The sequence below is a fragment of the Anthonomus grandis genome, chromosome 9 (assembly GCF_022605725.1).
Source record: "Anthonomus grandis grandis chromosome 9, icAntGran1.3, whole genome shotgun sequence".
In the NCBI taxonomy this organism is placed as follows: Eukaryota; Metazoa; Arthropoda; class Insecta; order Coleoptera; family Curculionidae; genus Anthonomus; species Anthonomus grandis.
Genome location: NC_065554.1, coordinates 10,147,796 through 10,170,078, shown reverse-complemented (window position 1 = coordinate 10,170,078; position 22,283 = coordinate 10,147,796). Strand labels below are relative to the sequence as shown.

The 22,283-nt window shown below is 31.9% G+C and overlaps 1 protein-coding gene across 4 annotated transcripts in view; it reads left to right on the top strand.

Annotated features, from left to right (window-relative positions):
• Nucleotides 1-22,283, top strand: part of LOC126740641 (titin-like) — a 216,822-nt gene that overhangs the window by 15,064 nt on the left and 179,475 nt on the right. For 2 of the 4 annotated variants that reach the window (XM_050446754.1, XM_050446751.1), the window contains exons 2-11: nt 64-230; nt 285-483; nt 536-649; nt 710-881; nt 11,869-12,120; nt 12,173-12,419; nt 12,481-12,656; nt 12,709-13,073; nt 13,138-13,316; nt 13,374-13,577. In XM_050446754.1, coding sequence (XP_050302711.1) covers nt 67-230; nt 285-483; nt 536-649; nt 710-881; nt 11,869-12,120; nt 12,173-12,419; nt 12,481-12,656; nt 12,709-13,073; nt 13,138-13,316; nt 13,374-13,577 — 2,072 coding nt within the window. In that variant the 5' untranslated portion in view covers nt 64-66. Of the gene's footprint in view, nt 1-63; nt 231-284; nt 484-535; nt 650-709; nt 882-11,868; nt 12,121-12,172; nt 12,420-12,480; nt 12,657-12,708; nt 13,074-13,137; nt 13,317-13,373; nt 13,578-19,654; nt 19,771-22,283 lie in introns of those variants that run through there. The other 2 variants (XM_050446753.1, XM_050446755.1) reach the window with 2 other exon arrangements.

The window sequence follows — 22,283 nt, the reverse complement described above, 5'->3', positions numbered from 1 at the left end:
TTTTACAAAATTTTATTTCAATTCTTATCCGAGGCTTTATTATTACTTCTGTTTTAATTCTAGGTTATGGAAGAAAAACCAGATTTCTCTTACCTGCAAGCCAATAAAACAGTCGTTATTCCAGGTGGGGTGGACAAACTAGGCAGGCCACTATTTTTAGTTACAGTACCACAGGGTTCCACCATATTATGTATAAAAAGCTCTATAAAGTATTTGTTTTCAATTTTTAGGTATGCTAAGTTACCCTGACCGAAAAATAAACATACTAATTTTTTTTATTTTAGTGACGAAACCAAAGCCAAAGGATTTACAGTTATATTGGATGCAAGAAAAGGATCATGGAAATTATCCAGGCTATTAATTAAACAAACCATAAACTCATTTGAGGAAGGTGAACTAAAATTATTGTTAGTTCTTCGACCTGATGGATTTTGGGATCAGCAGAGAATAGAAAATTGTACTGTATCTCAGGAAGATCAAAAGGTGAAATCTTAAAATATCTTTAAAATTAGTTTTCTTATAAAATCTATTTAAGGTTATATTTGTATCAAGATCTCGATTAGGTAAGTTCGTGGATCAGTCACAATTACCTGTCGAGCTTGGGGGTGGTCTTATCTATAATCATGATAAATGGATAGAAAATAGACAAGTACGAATAAACAAAAAACCATCATTTTTCTTCGTAATACCTTACGCTCATACCTTTTAGAAAGTGGAGGAATTTTATAGAGACGCCAAAGCGGCCATAAAGGAACTCGAAGTATTACAACATGTGATAAGCAGCAAAACACTTAGGCCTAGTCAAGTCAAAAAAACTATAAATAGTAATTGTGGCTTAGAAGAGGCGGCTAAGTTGCTCGTTCATAACACGACGGAAAAAGGTAATAAAAATGTTTTGATAAAGAATTACGGAAAAGATGTTTTTAGAGATAATTTATCTATATAATTGTCTTGCGTAATACTGCCTTGTAGGATGTTCATTAGAAATAAAAGTTTCACATCTGCAGATGATACGTAATGATATTTTCTTTCATATGATTAATATATTTTTTAGTATTAATTTAATAACTTTGGTGTGGTTTATTAAAAATGGTTTTTTTATCCAACTTTTTTAGAATCGTTATATATTTCACAAATATCAACATGTTTGTCAATTTTTTCTTCAGTCCCGCTTGAACTTACTGTGTTTTTAATCAGTCTTCTTAATTTTCTGGGTATTGTTAGTTTTTTTTTCTCTTCAGGTCTTCTATAGTTCTTACTAGTAGTGTTCTTGAGCTATTTAAAAAAAAAATCTAGATCTCTAGATTACTATAAGCAGCTTCTTATATTGATTTTCTTTAAATCTGGAATTTTTTAAAAATAAAAGATATTCTTTTTATTAAAACAATAATAATTTTTAATATAATTAATTCATACTTCTACCACTTTTAATCACTGTTTGGTCATTTCATTACCGCAAGATTTGAGAAAATCTTCCCAAACAAATAACTTTACATGCCAATTTCAATAAAAATGTTGAAGAAACAAACAAGAGTTTGTTCTATTTAAGGGCAGCATTAGAACAAAAAATTAAAAAACTAATGAAACCACTTAATATTAGACCAATAGCATTTTACTGGAAGATAGCCAATCAAATAATAATTATAAGACTACCAAATAAGCGTTGAGTAAATAAAACCATACAAATTTGTAGGCCTAAATGCTTATCCTTCTCCCAATGCTTCAACCCAATATTGCTTTTAAAAGAGGTGGCCTAAAACCGCACCTATGCAAAATCTCAAGAGAATTTATAGCGTGAGGCTACATTCCTACTATATGGTAGAAAGCCGTATCAGCTTAATATAAGTCCTAGTGAAACCTCTGGTAAAAAATTGCTGATAGGTATATAAGGAACAAAGTTCTTACACATACCCACTTAGTGAGCTCTAATATACATATTAGACAGTAAAGTTTTCAGAAACGGCCCTGGATGACCTAAATCGACTCCTATCAAAGTCACTTGATAACAAAGAAATAGCCCTGATAACATTCATAGACATTGAAGCATTGTTTAATAATGTCCCGAATACGTCACTCCTTAATGTATTTACGCGGAGGAAGAAAAACTCCATATTTTCACTCACTATTCCCAAAGAGGTTCTATCGCCATTACACTTATCAGTTCATATAGACTATCTGCTAATAAGAATAGGAAATAAAAGAATACATTGCTTCGGCTTCGTAGATGACTTGATCATAGTAGTCAGGAAAAATGCAGAAACTATATTTCAAATGAAAATATAGGAAACACTGAATATAATTGACAAATGGAAGAAAAATGAAGACTTGTCGGTTAAATTTAGAATAGGTACCATGGATATAAAGAAGCAATAAAATCAATCAGAAAAAACAATTAACTGATAAAAATTAGGCCACTGTTAGGGGTATTAAACACCAGAACAGAGGCGACCTAAAAAGCGGCAAAATTCACCAAATACCTATTGAACCACAACCGAAGGATAACAAGGATAGTGAGGTCAACTCACAGGCCACTACAAATAAATCAAACACCTGAATAATACATGTGCAACTGTAAAGTATTATGCGGGCTTAGATTAGAAATTTTTGAGATTTGAGAGTTTGGGCCTAGATAAAGGTGTGTAACATAGTTTAGAGGTACGACAATAAGCATCTATAAAATGCGGAAGCATAGAACTTTTGTCCATAAAGCCAACTCCAATCCTCTATTTTTATCAAATCTAATCTAACTGCCCATATTACTGTATTCAATTAATATTAGTTGCAGCACAGGTGCCTTTATAGACATATTGATTTATAGGAAAAACTAAACTCTCTCTTAAAAGCAGTACGTAGAAATGACAGACCAATTTCTCTAATATTAAATATTTCGAAATTTTTCGAAAAAATTTTTAGCGAATTCTTTATTTTTTGAAACAAAAATAATCGTTTCTTCGTATTTTTGTAGAGATAAGAAATAATACTGAAAAAGAGATGACTTTAATAATATTAAAATGATTTCAGTGCAATAAGCTGATTATGTATAGGTTAAAAATAATTATTCAAAATTTATTTTTTAAAAAGTAACTTAATAGAATACCTGGTAGTCACGGTTGATAAAATATTGATAAATAAATAATTTGGAAACCGCGCTATTTTATAACTCGTTTTTTCTACCTCAAGAGGTTAAATGGACTAGAGAAAATATGTCTATACTACGCTTAAGGTTTTTGTAGTTTTAGGTTACATGCCCAATCTTAGTTTTTCAACTTTATTAGCAGCGTAGCTTTTCATCGTTTGTCTGCTATTTTTATATTACTTTTAATGTTGCAAATCGAATTCTTTCAAGCTTTGAGTTTATTGTTCAGATAATATCAGCTACCTCCTTTCAATAGTGCATTTTATTTGTTTATTACCTTTTTTTATTTGTGTTTTACCTAATATTATTTTTTTAAATTAAAATTGAAAAGAAAAGAAAACCTAGTTATGGAATAAGAAAAACCTAACTTGAACCAACTTGGTAGTTATAAATACTACCTTTATCAGGGTAAATAAAATAAAATTAAACATATAAAATTATTTTTTATCTTTTTGATTCTGCCAAAAACAGCGAATCAAAGATTTTTTCAAAATATTGAAAAGAAAAAACGAGCTCAGAGGTTGACAGATATAAACAGTGGAATTCTTAGCTCCTGGGTATATAAAAAATATATTAAAGCTTAAGTAAATTATTAGACTTTATTATGAGATTAAATTAAATAAAATGAAAAATATCGTTAAAGGTTTAAATTCATATTTCTTTTAAATACGTAAATAAATCTATTTGTGACAAAATCTGACACGGTATCTTCTATAAATTCTAAAAAAATGTCTAAATTTATTTTATTTTAAATAGTGACGTATTACCCAACTAAATAGGTAACTATAGTCTATTTCAAATAGGTAGAGAGTAATAAGAACTTTAGCAAAGGTATGCAAAAGGAGTTCAGGGTGACCCTGTAATAATGTATGCCACTTCCATAGTTAAAAAAATTAAATTAATTCTTTTTACGGAGTACAGGTAGTACCACCAAGGTTAGCCCGGTTTTGGCTCCTTTTATATGTTTCTTTTAACGTTATCCATCGGATAAACACTGAAAATGGCACGAAAAAGGCATACATGCAAAGTATTATAATACAAATTAAACCAAGAGGCATAACTATAATAAAAGTCTAAAAAATTATAGATATTAGAGATTATTAGAATTATAGAATAAATATTATGTTTTTAATAATAAAAAATTGTATTTTTTGTCATTTGATTTAAATAAACAATTAAAATAATATAATTAATTTGCACAAATATTATAAATAATACATAATTAAATTATAAAAACTCGACTGCTTTTTGCCAGTTTTCTGGAGTCACTTACTTAATGGCTTGTTCAAATAGGATTTTAAGGTCTCCCATTTTAAAAATGTTAGCTCTCTTGCAACCAATCCTTCTACTTGCGCCCAAATTAATTCAAAAGAATTAAATTCGCTCGAGTTGAGTATATTGTTGTCAGTCGATCTATTATTTCTTGTTTTGTCCGGAATGTAATGGAGGACTTCTTTATATACCGTGAATGGTAGCTAGCATTGTCCAGGATCACCACCGAATCAGCTGAAAGAAATTTTATCATTTCTCCAAAATAATCCTCGAAAACATCTGCATTGAAGTGATAACCTCCCGTCCTGCATGACTCAAAACTTAGCAAATCTTTTTTTACGAAACCGACTTCACTTCCAATATGTGTAATTATGATACATATAGGCAGGCCATCTGTGCTCAGCGGGCAGTGGCTATCTATTTATTTTGCCATATTTTCTGAACAATTAATCCTTGGTTAAGCCAGGTTCCATCAAGATAAAAAAATTCTTTTGTCCTTTGCGGTGCTGCTTGATGGTTCTTAGAAATTATCTTCTCCAGCGAACAATTTCATCGCTTTCCAGTAGCAGATTTGTGATTATGCTTTTCCGAGGCAAAGGCTTTGAAAGTAATCCATTAGAGTTTTTTACTCATCAAAGCAATATCATCTCGGCTAAGCTCCATTAAAATTTAGTCCAAAGTTGGTATTTCTTTTTTGAAATAAAAATTGCAACTTGTTTTCTAACGGCACGTTGAATATCTTGATCAAGGATTCTGGCTAGTCTTCCTGTACTATGCTTTGGAGATTTTACTTGTTCTCCCTTTCTTTTCCGAAATAGTCTATAAATAGTAGATTTACCTATTTCAGTCATTCAGGAATAATCCTGTACAACTGCATCTATAGCAAAACTAGGGTAGTTGTGTTTTAAACAATCATGCGCATTTAAAACAATTTTTCTTTGACTGAAAATGCAGGAGTACCAGCAGTAGATCAATTATTAGTGCTTCTTTTCGTTGGAGTAACCGTCTGATCCATTTTGTATTTTTTATATTTTTATGCATTGTGTTATACTTATACAGGGCCGAGCCTAGGGTATTTGCCGCCCGGGTGCAAGAGCTAATTTTGCCCCCCCCCTTCTGCAGTGATTTTTAAAAAAGTGTTTTAAAAAATGCTCTTTCCAAAGTACAACGTTTAAAAAAAAGGGTGTAATAAAAAATCATATTGAATTAAATTCCAAACACACATATATTAATCAATATTATCTTTACATAAAAGCATATATTATTTACTTATATAAGTATTTCTATATTAATATGTAATTACATCGATATAAACACCTAAAGAAAATATATTTTACTTACATACTAATTTAAAGAAAATAAAAAAAAGTAATTAGAACCCTGGTTTAAATGCTAACATTTACTTTTCTTGCCTTTTTATATGCAAATTCCCTAATTAGGTCGGTAACATCTAAATTATACTCTATTTCAGAAGTGTGTAGAGCAATAAAACCTCATTAGGTATGCAAAAGTGGTACCTGGTAATCCACCAATATTTTATGCCACTACCTTAGTTGGGTATTAGTTTCAATGTAAAATTCTTTCTTTTCGTTGATTGCAGGTAGTGCCACCCGGTTTTGGGTCAATTTATGAGTTTTGCCCATTGTTACCCACTGATAAACATTGAAAACGGTTCGCCAAAGGCGTGCAACTGGGACTTGTTTTTTACCTTATAATTAATGTACTTAAATGCTATTTTATTTTAGAAAGTTACTTTTGTTTAAATGGAATAATATATTTTTTTCACAAATTTATTGAACATAATATGTAGAGTAAAACAGTTGAAAATGTCACTTTTGGATCTGGCACTTTTTGAACAGTGTATAACAATTTTAAATTATAATAGATTGTAGTCTTCTTCGTCATCTGACGAACTGTCATCACCTCTTGACATTATAATTAAAGGATCGACTGTCTGATCGATGAGGTTGTCAAGATCCCACATTTTGTCCTCTTGTTTAATTACATGCTGGACTGCCTTTCGCCAATTCTCTGGTGTCGCTTCCGTAATGGCTTGATCAAACAGTAGCTTAACATCTTTAATTTTAACAGTCGTGTTTTGTCTTGCTACAAATCCTTTTACCTGCGCCCATATCAGTTCTATAGGATTTAGTTCGCAATGATATGGCGGTAAGCGCAGTACAGTTATATTATATTTTTCGGCTATATCTTCCACGGCGTATTTCATGAAACGAGTTTTGTGTAAGTTTGCTATTGCCAGCAGTTCTTTTTTTATCAAATTTGCTTCAAACGGGAGCAAATTGGGAGATTCCACTTGACCTGCTTTTGCAGTCAGCCAATCGATGATTTCTTGCTTTCTCCAACTTGAAGTTGGTGTCTTCTCTATTCGCCGTGAATGATAGCTTGCGTTATCCATAACCACCACCGAATTAGCCGGAAGAAATTTTATCATTTCACCAAAATAGTCCTCGAAAACGTCTGAGTTCATGTCTTCGTGGTAATCTCCTGTGTGAGTCGACTCAAAGGTTAGCAGACCTTCTTTTAAAAATCCCTCTTCGCTTCCAATATGTGTGATTATAAGTCTTTTTCCTTTTCCCGAAGGTACTTTAATACCCGTAGACAGGCCTTCTATGAAAGCTTGGCGAGCACTGGTTATATTTTTGTCTTGCCACATTTTTTGGACTATATCACCTTCGTTAATCCACGTCTCATCAAGATAAAAATACTTCTCAAGTATTGTCGTCTCCAACAAACAATTTCGTCGCTCTCCAGTAAAAGTGCTTTGCGGTTATGCTTTTCCCAGGCAAAATCCATATTTTTTAAAGTTTTCCATAAAAGTTTTCTACTTATCAACGGAATACTGTCATCTCGGCCAAGCTCCATTAAAATTTTGTCTAGGGTGGGTATTTCCTTTTTAAAATAAAAAGAGTGAACTTTTCTTCGAATTATACATTTAGCATTTTCATCAAGGACTTTTGTAGGTCGTCCTGGCTTTTGCTTGGGAGATTCCACTTGACCTGCTACTTTTCTTTCCCGCAACAATTTGAAAATGGTGAACATTTTTCAACAATTTCTTGCACAGTAAAACTAGGGTAATCGTGTTTTATGCAATCATGTACATTTAAAATAATAACTTTTTCACTCAGTGGAGAATAGTGGAGAATTTTTAGTACATCTTTTCGTTGGACTGAATACCTCCATTTTTTAAATATTGGGATAATAATATTGTGATTACACTACAGCGTAGCAGTGACTACTAACGTTTAAAATATGATTTAAAAGTATTTATAGTCTGTATATATTACCTGACCCCATTTTTGCATGTTACAAAGCGTTAAAAGATAGGTACCTATACAAAAGGATTAAAAGTATTTATTTAGTATTTAATCTCTTTCAAAATAAAGGCATTTAATCCGTGAAAATTAAATTCATAAACATTATAAGTACCTGCGCCTATGAACTACCACGAAATGTAGCCAAACAGAACGGAATTCCCCAGTTTATTGCTCTATACACTTCTGATATAGAGTATATAAACAATGTCTTCCTCAATACTTATTATTGATAAATTTGATAGTCTTGTTTGGCTCATTGTGGATCTTAACTAGTTTTTTATTGTTTTAGTTTGAAAAATGAGCGTTCCCCATGAGCTACAGTGATTGGCGTTGTTAAAAATATTCTTAAAGCTACGAATAAATTTGGAAATATGCCTTTCAAATCGTTAGCAACCAGATATATTAATATTTCTTTGGCCGAAAAAATATTTCTATCATTAATGTAAATTGATAATATGTCGATTTCATTATAGAGGTCCAATCCATTTATGTCCATATTTTTTGTTTCAGGGTCAGTTAATTTAGCTTCTAAGTTCTTACAATAGGTCATTATTTCGGGTTTGGAAAATGTTTTCAAATTGTTTAAAAAAACCAAATAATTCAATATGTTTTTGTAAATCGTGAAATCTCTCATCCAATTTTGAGGTTGAAATATCGAGAATATTAAAAAAAAAATTACTTTAAAATTTATTTCTGGAGATTGGATTGGCTCATCCTTGTGTTCATAGTCAAAAAACGTTTTTTTTTCCTTGGTCTTATTGAGTGAATGGCTGGAAAGGAAATTTCGGCGTCTACTTCTTCCGTAATTTTCTTAGATTCATTTATCATGTCTAAAAACCCGTTTTTCGATCTCATTTGTGTCAAAAATAATTTGATTTCTTTTAGCATCTGTATAGCTTCTGGTAAAATAACATTAGACTTTTGCAGTGTTTTGCTTACTATATTAATTTTTGCCAAAATGTTATACCAAATAACTAACGAACAAATAAATTTAAATGATTTTATTTTATTTATTAGGGACATTGTAATATTCTTTGTTTCATTATCTCTGCTTTCATCATTAAAAAGCGTAAACAGAGCATCATACACTTTTTCTAACTCAAATCTAAAAGTTTTTATTGCCTCAATACGGCTTTCCCAGCGGGTATCCGATAAGGGCTTTAGTGTTAGCCTGGGCAGCTCTTTTAAGAGAGCATTCCATCTGTAAGTTGAGGCCGAAAAAAAGACATATATTTCCTGAATAATGCTAAAATAATTAGTTACTTCTAGAGAGCTTTTTGCTGCATCATTAACTACTAAATTTAAGCTATGGGCGGCAGAGGGTACAAAAAAGGCTCTAGGATTAATATTTAAAATTTTTTTTGTAGGCCATTGTGCTTGCCTTTCATGTTTGCTCCGTTGTCATAGCCCTGACCTCTCATATCGGCAATATCAATATCCAGTTCTTTTAAATAATTTAATAAAAAATCTGTTAACCCCTGACCAGTAGTGTTTGTAACTTTACAAAATCCTAAAATTATTCTCGAATTTCTATACTTTTAGAACAATCATCAATAAAAACGAATCTAACAATAATGGTAATTTGTTCTTGGTGACTAACGTCAGGTGTACAGTCAAGAATGATTGAGAAATATTTGCATAATTTTAAACATTCAACAATACACTTTTTTAATTTTTCTCCTATAAAAAAATCAATTCATTTTGTATTTTATCTCCCAAATAATGCGGCATTTTGTTCCCATCTTTTTGGAATCTATCAATATGTTCGGCCATTACAGAATCAAATTTTGCAATCGTCTCAATTAATTTCAGAAAATTACCGTTACCCTTATCAAATAGTTGACTATTAATCCTAAAAGCTAAATTTTGTCCAGCTAAAAACTAAATAACAGATATTATTCTCTCTAAAATCGAAGTTCATCTTTTTTTTTCCATTTGAAATAATTTGATTGATAGAGTCCACAGTTAAACCTTTTTCTATTGATTTTTTTAGTTTAAGCCATTTCCTAACACTTTCAAAATGCCCCTTAGTGATTTCGTGTCTTTCTAAAGTCCGAGATAAATGTCGCCAGTCACTATAGCCATTCCCCTCATTAAAACTATTATCAGAAACTTTAAATAATTTACAAGGAAAACAGTACACTGAATCTTTAGATTTTGAGTAAATAAGCCAGGTTCTAGGAACTTTTTCATTGTTAGTTAATTTTTTTCAAAGTAAGCAGCGCTAAAACATCTATTTAAATTATTAATGGGATAATTAACATTTTTAATTTGAACAGGTCCTATTCCTAAAATCAATAATCTAAAATTATCCGTTAATATTTCGGGCCAATATGCTGGATCTTTAAATCGTTCTTCATTTACCTGAATAGCTTCAATGTTCTCAGTTTGCGTATTTGCTGGCGTATTCGTCGAGTGATCATCTTGTTTCAGTTCATCTCCTGATGGTTGTTGATCTCCATCATTTGGTTGTTCTACATCGGCATCGGCTTCAGTTGACGTCAAAGGTTGAACATCCGGCCTTTGGCTTGTTGAAGGTTGAGGTTGTGCCGGTTGTGGGTTCGTTGATGACGCAAAAAACTTTTTTAACGAATCTGCTAACCGCCTGTCATCTTCCTCCTTTTCTAGCTTCCTTTTTCGGTATTGGGAACCAGAAAGCCTCTTTCGACCATCAGCCATCTAAATCAGCAAATATTTTTTTTAGAATTGGCACAAAAATCAGATTATTTTTTCAATGAAAAATTGCTTAAGGCATGAAGTTCTAAATATTTGGAAGATATTAATAAAATATTTTAAACTTACCGTTAACAACACAAAGACAATTTTTATATAGAATGTATTAAAAATAAACACTAATCGACAAGTCGCTTTAAAACTCGCAAATTTAAATAAATTAAAAACAAAAGGGTGGGAATTTCTAAATAGTACACCCCCGCTTATTTCTGCAGCTCCAAAATATATATTATTTATTACCCAAAAGTATTGAAATTCCGCAAGAAATAAATTTCGAGGAATTACTATTGGTGGTACTTTACGCGGCTCTTTTAATTACGCCGCCCTTATAACATCACCAGCACCGGCGGAATTGTTTTTATTAGCTGGTCCTGGCACCTATTTATTTATCTATATAGATTATTATTATTATAGCAACGATTCGGGGAACAATGCTCGGTTTCAGTAAACATTGTATTCTGTTGGCGCCTTAATTATAAGTTTTAAATTTTATAAATTTTTGTTATTCATAATTTTTTTTTCATTACTTGGCGCTTTTTTATTTTATTTTTCGGATATTTTGCCGCCCTAAATGAGCGCCGCCCGGGTGCAGCGCACCCCTTGCACCCCCGGCACGGCTCGGCCCTGTACTTATATATCCTGTATGTTATATATGCCGTAGCCAGATTATAAAACCCGCCTTTTTGGTCGCCTAGTTGTTTTATAAAAAGAAGGCCAGATTGTTAAATTTTTCAAGGATTCATTATTTTGCTATCTAGATAGCCATTTTGTAAAACGACCGTGCCTACTTAGGCAGATTGTCAAATGATAAAGTTTTTTCCGTTAAACATTCATGCGGGTGAAGTTTTTTAGTCGGTTTGCAAAATACGAGTTGTATTTAAAACTATTTAATAAAGTATAATACCATACATGCAGGTATAAGAAATTTTCTTGTAACTATAATAGTAGGGAATAAAAATAGTTTTTATCTACTCCCTCCGCTGCTACTTAACAGGATCCATAGTTTTATAATTTAAAACTAAAAAATTAGGCAAAACTGAAATTATGTTATAAAAAAACGCCAATAAACAGACAATCATAAAATAGCTAGCCGGAATCACAATAAAGTTTACATTACCTGCCAAATTAGTATATTAAATATTATGCTAATCTGTATTACATTTAAAAATCGCATCTACCTGTACCCTTCTTATAGCGTTCGAATCCTACCTTTTTTCATTTTATTCAGTAACTAGGTACTAAGTCTACCTATGCTCATGGATGGCCACAAAACTCTCGGGTGTACATTTTATTACTCTCTACCTATTTGAAATATAGTATAATTATAAATTCATCAAAACAATAAAGATTTTTCTTTTCATTATATATTATTACCATTATTTTATTCTTTAGGAAAAGAACTGGTCCAAGCAATAGAATATGAGAATCGAACACGAAAACTTTCCATAGATCAAATAGATAAAGTCCATTCTCCACAAGACACGTTAGACACAATTGAAAAAATTCATGAGCTAGTCAATGAAATAAGACAAAAACAACAAGAATTAAACATATGCTGGACGGAGATAGAAAAAGACTTGATCAGTGTCAAAGGCATAAATGAACTGAAAAAAGGAGTTGTTAAAGTTACCAATTGGATACTTGGTAAGGCATTGCTAAGTTTATGATTTTTTTTTATTATGTAAAATAAATGTAGGTACAGCGGAGGAACTGATGAACCAAAACCAAAAGGTGGGCCATGATGTGGCATCAGCAGAAGAAGTTCGAAAACTTCACGAGTCGATTGAGCTTCAATGTTTGGAAACTTATGGAAGTTATGCTGAACTTCTACATAAGATAAATACAATTAGCGAGAGCGACAATAAGGATTTAAAAGAACAATTTAGAGATTTAATATCTCAGAAAGAGTTTATGGATTTTGTTTGTAAAAGTTTCGCTTTGAGGTGAGAGCTTGTATTAGTTTTTAATTAATTATAGGTTTTTATTAAAACTTTTTTGTTTTAGAGTGGAAAAGCGAAGAAACATTCTTATAACTTCCTTAAGGTTTTTTAGACTAGTCTCCGAATACTTTGATAGAACTAGCGAAGTATTTGATTTACTTGTGGTAGGAAATAATATTAATGATTTTGATACAGCTGCAAGTCAACTAAAGGAATTGCAAATAAATCAATTTTATTTAGGTATCTATATTAATACTAAAACTCATAAATCTGTAAACAATACATTTTTTAGACACAATTGCTCAAGAAATCAATAAGGAAGGTGAAAAGCTATCCGACATGCTTTCCATGCCAATCAAAGATGCTTTAGGTCAAGAAATCAAAGCTGACTATAGTGAAGATATTATTAATATACATGATATCATTGATGCAACCTTAGCCAGAAAAAATATTTTTAGTGATAATGTTGAGCTACAGAAGCTAACTCTTCAACAGATCACTTTGATTGACAGGTATGAGAAAGATGCACAGCAGGCCATCACATGGCTCGAAGATATTTTGATGGTGATGCTTAAAGATCATAGTTATGTAGGTTGTACAGTTCATGAAATACAAACACAAAAGGAGGAGCATCAAGCTTTTCAAGATACAGCCAAAGTAAGCATTAATAATTAAAAAAAAATACTTAGCTTTTCTATTACTTGTGTTTGGGTAATTTTAGTGCACCTACCACTATGGATGTCAATTATTAAATGCATCTTTTCAATTACGACAATCTTGTAAATTGCCCATAGATGCTCATAGTAAAATCTGCCATAATTTACATAGTTACTGGAGTAAAATCGATACTATTAGTCAAGAACAAATGACGAGGTTACGAGTTTCTGCTGTATTCCATCGGTGAGTTAATTTAAAATATAAAGGTAAAAATTATTATAATTTTATTATGGTTTTAAGATCCGTAGAAGAACATTGCAATGAACTACGAGATATGCGAGAAGCTGTAGCGACGATACCGATTTTAAATTTAGATACTAAAAGGGAACAGCTAGAAAAGTATATTGAGAAGCGAGAGAACTTAATGATGGAAGTGGGACGTATGGTCAGACTAGGAAGGCTGCTTAGAAGTAGATTAAAAGAGCCTTTATATGAAGATGAGTCGTAAGTTAACATATGTCTTTAAAGTAATTTAAAAAAGATCTTATTTTCCTATTTTCTTTTTAAAAAGTTTGGATACAATTTCTGAAAGTATTTGTTAGACGAGTTTAGAAAGATGTTGATCTTATATCTTTCCAAAACAAGTGCCTTATAGAGACCGTACAATATCGAGATCACGGCATCGAAGTTATGCCTGGACGAATATACATATTATGTTTCACTACAACTTTTATCTTAAACCGTAGAAAAAAATTCTATGCAGTTTATGTATTTAACTAGGTGTATACCTAAGTACATAATGAATATTTCAGCACACATACATTTAAATGTACTCAGATGTACCGAGACAATTTGACTCATGATTATATAGCAAGGATTATAGTTATCACAAGCATAGAAGAGCACAGGTTAGACTATGTCTAAAAAAAATGCCGCGATGCAAAGACAATTGTATATAACTTTATATAATAATGTTGCCCAATATATATTATTAGGTAAAGAAAGTTTTTTTTGCAAAGATTTGATTATTGTCCATTGGAAATACCTAATTGGGGGAGCTAGGCGTTCTATTTTCATTGTTTCTGCTACTGAGTCAGTAAACCTGCTATTTGCTTTACGGTATATAGGTAGTCCATACGAAGTTTGCAACTAACTCAGGACTTTACTTTTTTATCTGAACTTCTTACCTATGGTTCTTAGCCACATTATTGAGAAATTAGAATAATTACTAGAAAAACTGTTTCCTAACCATTGCAAAGAATGGAAGTATATTACGAATATTCGATCATGTTTTTGTCTAATTTGCCGATATTAAAATAAGTTTTTTTTTATTAAAGAAGAATCATCTGATGTTTATTTGTATTTCCATTATTTTTTATTTATTTATTTATTTATTTATTTATTTATTTATTTATTTATTTATTTATTTATTTATTTAGTTATTTATTTATTTATTTATTTATTTATTTATTATTACAGCATCAACAGCCAAATAGCCAATTACAGATACCGAAATTACCTCTAACCAATAAATTCAAAATAATCAGAAGTACTAAGTAAACAATACAAAATCCTACATAGCTCTTAGAAAATTATCTAAATACCTACTAACACAGGAACTTACGTTACAAACTATTTAAATCCTGCATCTGAGAACCATACAACCATTTATCATTTATAATTCTAGTAAAACTTTCTAAGCTTCTCAAATCTATGTCCAAGTCACTAGCATGAATATTAAAAGAATTGCACATTTATATATTGGTGAGCTTTTAAAAATATTTGTCCTTGGAAAATCTAAATTCAAAGTCTTTCTTTGCCTAGTGTTCCCAGCACTGACAAAAAATGGAAGCATTGAAAGTATTTCTGGAGAGTTAATTTTATTTGTTAGGATTTTATACATATACACAAAGCAAATTTTTTGGTGTCTATTTTCCAGGGAGAGCCTATTAAATTCCTGCAATAACAATAAATGGTTATAGCTCTGAATTCGATAATATCCATACTTTTTGAAAAACATGTATTTCAGAAATTTACGTTGTACACGTTCTATAGTTTTAGTCCACACCTCATATTGTGGTGACCATATAATGCTACCATACTCCAGTAATGGCAACACCAGACTGTCAAACAATTTTAGACAACACTCAACACTAAAACCCTTCCTTCGTAGACCTGACGTTAAATCCCATTGTTCTATGTGCTTTATTTAAAAACTCAACAATGTTTTCTGTAAAAGTCAAATTACAGTCCACAATAATAACCAAGTCTTTCTCATGCTTACGGGCTTGTACTGGTGTACCATTAATAGAGACATAGAATAACACTTTTTTTCATTAAAACTAAAATCATTTAAGTTACACCAGTCTACAACACTTTTGAAATTTCTTTGCAAAACATGACAATCCCCTAGTGTACTAATTTTCATATGCATTTTAAAGTCATCAGCAAAACATAAGGCCCTTGAATTATCTATAGCATACAATATGGCATTTACAGCAATTAAAAACAAAAGGGGTCCCAAATTGGATTCTTGGGGAACCCCAGAGGTACTAGTATAAATATTAGACTTTGCACCCCTGACTTCAACATATTGCTGCCTATCGGTTAAAAATAATATTATTGATTTTATTGAAATATTTGTAACATTACTTTTATAGAGAAATTTTACTATGTGACTATGTTTCACTCTGTCAAAAGCCTATTTCATATCAATAAATTACATCATAATCTATAAATTACATCAACCTGCTTTTTCGTATTAAAGGCATTATGTACATACTGGCAAAATGGTATTAGGTTAGTCAATGTCGACTTTTTGGTAGAAAGAAAAATACTGGGCGAACAAGTTTGCAATGTTTTTAGCGCCATTTACAGAGAGGTTCTTATAAGTCATTTAGGCAGGTATATCCGCATCATTTTTTAAAGTACGAATAAAAGACCAGGAAAATTTGGGATCTGTATACATGCTTCTTTTAGTGTTAGTTTTATATTCTGCATATGCTTTTTTTATACTTAATTTAATTGTTTGCCTAATCTTTTCATATTTATCCCACCAATATCCAACTTTAGATTTTTAAACTTCCTTAAATAACATTCCTTACCTTTAATCATTTTAATTATTTCACCATTACACCTCACAGGAAATACTTTTCCAACTTGTGTTGACATGGGTAAACATTCTGAAAAGATGTTATTGAGAATTTTATAGAAATTGTTTACAAAATCATCAATATTTAGACAATTACAAATGCTATTCCAATTTGCATTTTGGAATAGCATGAAAGTCCTTTCAAAATTTGCCTTTTTAAAATTAAATTTTTTGTTCTTAATTTGATCACATTCCTCCAACTGTTTATTAATATTTACCTTGACTGATAATGCGGGATGGAATTTATGCAGAGGCAACAATGAGTAAAAGAAGTTTATACATAATATTGTAACGATAATGTAAATACCAAAAAACCAGCTGGTTCTCCGTTATTCCGGAATGACCCAAGTGGTACACTGTTCGACATCTCGAAGGTTAGCGAGAATCTTCCGGAACAGCGTTCTGCCGAGTATATAAGAAGCCGCATCGCCGATAGTTATCAGTTCAGTAAAGTCAAGTTCGGAATATTGGCATACGATTTAAATAGTTGTAAATAAATACAGTAAAAATAAATATCTCTAGTAGTCGTGGGCGAGCGTGTTTTCATACTGAAGTGTCTAAATAAATTAGTTGAGAGTTAAAGAAAATTTATATTGGATACGCTCGCAGTGCGGGCATAGGAGATGTGTTGTCCCAACTCCAGGATGGCCAAGAAGAACAAGTCATTGGCTATTTTAGTAAGGCGCTGTATAAGCTAGAGAGCAACTATTGCGTCACTAATCGAGAGTTGCTAACTGTTGTAAAAGCGATGAAGCACTACAAGTACCTCTATGGGAGGAATTTCCTGCTTTCGAACTGACCATGGAGATTTAACATGGCTTCTTTAGGATAAAAATCCGGAAAGGTTTTATACTAAAAAGGATAAAGAGGATACAGGCGTTTGACTTTGAGACTGAAAATCGAGCAGGGAGAATGCATAGAAATGCAGATGCTCTATCAGAAGACCCTGTCCAGAAGACTCTCAACATCGCCAACGAGCAGAAGAGAAAGATGCTCAGTTGTTAAAAACTACCATCGTCCATGAAAATGGGAATCTTATAAGAGCCTAAGAGGAAGATCCCGATATCCAGATAGTCCTAACATAGGTAAAGGAAACGAAGAAACCAACTTGAGAAGAGCCTCCTAAGTATTCTCCCAATGTCAAGTCATATTGGTCATAATGGAACTGTCTAATTGTAGAAGATGAACTTGATGTTGCTGGTCCATTTCCCAAATTGTGCTCGTAATGGACTACTTCAGCAAATTAGTTTAGGTATACCCTCTAGCAAACCACGAAGGCTCTACTATCGCTGATGTCTTAATAAAAGAATAGATCTGCAGTTTTGGTGTACCTTTGGAGCTACATTTAGACCAAGGATGAAATTTTAAATGCAGCTTGTTTCAGAGCATCTGTAAGACGCTTAGAATTCGCAGTCAGATGGCATGATGGATCAAATGAATAATACCATTGGTCGGAATTTGCTCAAAGTCGTATCTAGCTACCAAAGAGACTGAGTTAACTTTATTCATTTGTTCCTGCTGGCTTATCTATCAGCCATCTATGAAAGCCCAGGTGAGTTTTCGGCTTGAATAGTGATGGGAAGAGAAGTCTCCCGTGCAATCTTAAGTGCGGTTTCCTCCCCCCAAGGGCTACGTCAGTGAGCTGCGTAAGAGTATAAATCATCAATAAAGTTTTCTTCTTCTTCTTCAAGTTCACTTTCTTATTAAATCAAGTGTGCATTTTCATTCAAGATGCCAGCTATCGGAAGACTCATATAATGTCAATGTTAAAAACCAGAGGTACAACAACGTCGATTTGGTTTGGCTCTCTGACCCTAAGAGACGAAATTTTTTATAGAATACACAAGCCGCCGAGAGGTAAAGCTCGAGTTATTCACTATAACCTGGCTCCTTATTATGGAAACCACGAAGACGCTGAACTGCGGCCAATCCAACCAGAGTCGAATTTGACATTCCATCAATTCATGGCCCATCTTTAGATAGGCTAAAAAAGTCGGTACGGCATGACCTGTAAAATGCAGCAAAACTTGTTTACTGCTCCAGCTGAGTATGCTCTGACATATTGTGTAGCTAAGGACTTACAAATGTCTGAAGGAATAGCTTGAGTTTTCAGTAGAATGTTGCCAAAATTCAAGAGCTGATTTGCCAAATGTTGAATGTTGCCAAAAGCGTCGGTGTAACCCCAAAGTCGGGCAAGCACTCAAACTAATCGATGAAGAGACTGGTAGAAAGATCTTCTAGTTGGTTACCAAAGAGGCGTCATACTAGAAGAACGTACGTTTGGCACGCTGTGTATACTATAAAAGAGCAGTTGCTTGCCGAGGATCTGAGAAGCTTAGTAATTTCCAAACTCCCATGAGGACTCGATAACCTGGACTGGAGGATGATTCGCAGCATGTTAGAAGTAGTCTTCATATATACAGGCAAGCAAGTTCTGGTGTACTGTTATACCCCAACGTCATTCTCTGGAGAAAACCGTTGATTGTTTTTTCTTTGGGACAAAATAAGCTTAGGGATTGCAGTGTAACGATATTGTAAGCTTTGAGAAACCAGCTGATTCTCTGTCATTTCGGAATGACTCAAGTGGTACACCGTACGACGTCTCGCCGCTGGAAGTCAGTAGTTGTCAATTTAGTTAACGAACGGGAAAAACACTACAATACTCTCTCTTCATGTAATTATATGTGCTCATGAAATAGTAAATATATACTAAAACTTATGACTAAACTTTGCTTTGCTTTAACAAATTAGAAAATAAAGGCTATTGATACATTGAATCATTTGGTAATGAATGTGTTTTTTTAGTAAGGTTTAATAATTTACTTAAAAGATAATTTTACATAAAAAATTAAAACCATTAAATTCGAAGCTTAAAATGACTTACCTAATCATAATGTAATTATATCCTGGAGTGTAGACTTGATCGCTTTAGCTGGCCAGCCTCTTTTTTGTTTGCTCGGGATACGATCTATATTTCAGTTTGTTACGATATATATTTAAAAGGTCGCTACGCCTCTGGCATTTTTTACAAAAATAATTTGATTCATATACGTATATTTGATCTTAAAATTTTTCTTGTCATAGTTTTCCCAATCTTTACTGAATCCAAAAACCTTTAACTATAAGATTTTTCGTTGATCAGTTTCTGTGCTTAATATAAAATTAAAGATTATGGTGGATTCATTCTACAATGAGAGTTTACATTTTAATTTTAAAAATATTAATATGTTGCAACTAGAAAAAATATTTTTTAAATAATATTTATTCTCAGTTCATGATGCATACAGGAGACACATCTTAAATTATACTAGTGGAACTTCCTGTCCCTTTTCGACTAGTTGACACTTTAAAAAAAGACCACATAAAAATGCATCCATTTAGAGGAAGTGTCTGCATTAAAAGAAAACCCACAAAATGAAAGTAATAAAATAAACAGAGTTCATACACTTTTCCGATCTAAATCGGGATTTTCTATAAGTGGAGGGGCCGACGTATACGTTAGTCGTGCTTTTACCGGCTTCAACACACCATCATCCTTAAACTTTAGTAAGTTAAAAACAAAACTTTAAGCATTTATTACTTATGAATAACTAATATTTATTTATTAACCTAATAATTTTAAATTCATTTATTATTTTTTTAACAAAAGGATTTAAAATAGCAAATCCAAACAAATGACCTCCAACCTTTATAAACAATTGGAAATGTTACATTGTTTCTAAAATTAAACGTGTATATACAGTTAAAAGTAATACAATGTTTTTAAAATAGTCCTAATTACGGATCCGTTGCCTTGCAGGTTGTTTTTGAAAATATTATAAAACTGGAATTATGTTGGATGTTGCATGAGAGCCAGAGCCTACGCAATGTGTAAAATTAGTTTTTTAATCAACAGATAACTTTGTGAGGGCAGAAAACATGTTACATCAATTTAAAATATTAGGAATTTTGACATTTTTTTAATTATAAAATAACAGTTAGGTCGTTTATCTTTAATAACATGTATGTCTAGTCAATATGAACTAAATTAAATTTACAGTTTAAATTTCAACTTATAAGTTTTAGTTGGCATAGTTAAGTGAACCGACATCAGTATGTTGATGAACTAATAAGAGTGATATTTAAAAATTATTTTTTCTACTACAGTGCGTAAGGTACTCAAATTAGTACTCTTTAGAATTTATAAGGTTTAACTTTTTTACGTGCGTAATTAAAAGTAGATCTGATATTTATTTGACATTTAATTTATAATCTGTCACAATTATTGGCGACATAATTTAGTTTAATTTCTTTTTAAGAAAATGGCAAATTAACGCTCTAACATATAAACGAACAATTCTACTATCATAAAAACCAAGTTGGGACAAAAAAAGAAATAAGACTTTTTAAGAAATAAAATTCTTCTCCCTTGTCCAGATACAAAGTGACCTACTTTAGGTGAGCTTAGGACAAATGGAGTGACTGCAAGTGTACTCTGTTGTTGATTTATGTATGAGAGTAACTGCGAAATAATATTTCAGGCTCAGAGTTTTTATTAGGTGGAATATTTTTTGAAGCTTCTTACATATAGTCTGGGTAAATGTCCGGATTAAATGGAAGTATTTCAGTTTTGGAAAATCCATTTACAGCATTTTGCACTAAAAAGGCTTCGCAATAGGCTTCGTTAAGTAAAAAACCAATTTGAAATTGGGTAGTCACTCTAACTCGATGGTTTTTTAATCACTTGCTGATTTCTTGGTTATAATATGTCTTCAGCGGTCCACAGTATGACACATGCAAGGGTTGCATAAAAATACCATTCGCTTCTGTGAACAAAAGTGCGTCTAAATATTTGTGGGTTGAGTGACCGTCGATAATTAACAAAACTTCATCATCTAGATTTGCCTTGGTGTGTTTTGGAAATTCTCGAAATATCTTGAGGAAAAGCTAGGCCTGTAATCCATCCAAACTCTTGAGCTAACAACAATTGGATGACATCGCACACATTATTGTCACATGCGATCCTCTTTCTGCGCTTATCATACGGCCAACTTGTTTTCGATTTGCTGTGCCGAAGACTTTTCGAGAACGTTGTACGGTTTATAACTCAGACTCATTTGAGTTATAAATTCTCACTGGGTTTCAATCAATCAATCAATATAATTATCATAAAAAAATCTTGTTGACAAAGCTGTAAAAAAAACAAAAAAATTAACAAACCATAATATAGTAAGAATATAATAAACCTAGATTTAACATATAATACAAATAAACAAATTACAATATTAAAATTCAAACATAAATTTACATATACATCGATTAAACACTAAAACATGTTAAAAAAGGACACGGTACATTTAAAATCTCTCTGCTAAAAAGATTTCATAGTAGCCTTTTGCAACAAGCAATCCTTTTACACTTTTTCGAAAGAGCTTTTTATTTTAACTCCTAAGATACCACCTTAAGAGCATAACAATTTGATGCTAGTTTATTGCTTAGTAGCCTAATATGGCTTTCAAATTTTAATTTATTGTCTATGCCTATTCTCACACATTTATTTTCACTCAAATTATTTAAAGCACTTGTACATAAGAATACTTTACTTAAACTGTATTTAAAATGTATAATGCTGGTTTTGGTAATATTTAGAGTTAATTTATTACAGTCATACCATTTTTAATGACAGCAATGTCCCTATTTATTCTTTCTTTCATTTAGATTTGCAGCACTAAGATCATGCCACAGCACAGTTGGATCATCTGCAAATTGAGTAAATTTACCTGTGATCTTTAGACTTACTGTACATGTCATTTATGTACAGTTCCTATTTTCGTCTTTAATAACTTCTTGTAATGTTTTGAAAAATTTGGCTTGAACTTGAGGTCTGTTAAAAGCCTAGGCCTTCGCTGCGGATATTCCTTCAGGCTTCCTCAAAGAAAAGTCTGGGTTTTTGGAAACTCTCTTAGCCAATCTGTTCCGGATGCTTTTTTATTATCATCAAACTGGTGTTTAAAACCAGTTTTTGCCGCTAACTGATATCCTTTTTCTAATACCCTGCGTAAAATACTCACTTTACACAC